Below are 985 nucleotides of genomic sequence, written 5' to 3'. Positions count from 1 at the left end.
GATGTCATTCAGAATGTCGCCCAAGTGATTCTGCTGTTTGTGAGGTGCGACTGGATTAGACACCAGTCCCCTACTACTGTTGGAAAAGCAACAAATATCTTAAAGATATTCAAATGGGCAGGCCAGGAGATAAAATCTGTTTTTGATCTAACTTTATTGCTATAATTTTCTTGGTGGAATTGTGTATTTTTGCTTTTGTAAATTGCCAGTTAGAAAAGGAGAAGCAGCAAAAAAAAACCAATTGGTAGTAATCGGTAGTCACAACATTTACTGCGGGTGGAAAACTCCATGGTGTAGTTTTTGTCTTCTAATTTATGAAGTTATTAATAGTGAATGATAATTACTGTTTTTGCAGCTGTATATCCCTGATGCTGTTTCAAGAAAGTAATCATGATATGGGAAGCCTAGTTTGAACACTGAATCAGAGGGAAGTAAGCAATGCAGGTAATGTAGCAGTTGATATAAAATTACTTGAGAAGCAAGAAAGGATTTACATGGCTCATTTCACAACATTAGATTGACTCAAAGCGCTTGTCACCAATGATGTACCTTTGTAAAGTGAAGTGCAAAGTTATATAATCACTATTGTAAATTTTTTTATGTTCGCTCATTGGACATGAGCATCACTGGCTGGCCAGCATTTATTGCCTGTCCCTAGTTGCCCTTGAGAAGGTGGTGGTGAGCTGCCACCTTGATTGTATATGTTGTAGGTAGACCAAAAATGCCGTTTGGGAGGGAATTCCAAGATTTTGACCTAGCAACACTAAAGAAACATTTCCAAGACAGAATGGTGAGTGGCTCGGAGGGGAACTTGCAGGTGGTGGTGTTCCCATGTCCTTCTGGATGGAAGTGGTCATGGGTTTGGAAGGTACTGTTAAAGGACCTTTGGTGAATTTCTGCAGTGCATCTTGTAGATAGTACACACTGCTGTGACTAAGCGGTGATGATGGGGTGCATGAATATTTGTAGATGTGGTCCCAATCAG

At 39.9% G+C, this 985-nt stretch overlaps 1 protein-coding gene across 1 annotated transcript in view; it reads right to left on the bottom strand.

The window, feature by feature from the left end:
- Positions 1-512: 512 nt before the first annotated feature.
- LOC109924489 (peroxynitrite isomerase THAP4-like) overlaps positions 513-985 on the bottom strand; it is a 24,843-nt gene continuing 24,370 nt past the window's right edge. Inside the window, exon 5 of the mRNA XM_048604145.1 lies at positions 513-582. Coding sequence (XP_048460102.1) covers positions 513-582 — 70 coding nt within the window. The remainder of the gene's footprint in view (positions 583-985) is intronic.

Source organism: Rhincodon typus, chromosome 13, assembly GCF_021869965.1.
Source record: "Rhincodon typus isolate 14 chromosome 13, sRhiTyp1.1, whole genome shotgun sequence".
NCBI lineage: Eukaryota > Metazoa > Chordata > Chondrichthyes > Orectolobiformes > Rhincodontidae > Rhincodon > Rhincodon typus.
This window is presented reverse-complemented; position numbering and strand designations above follow the sequence as displayed.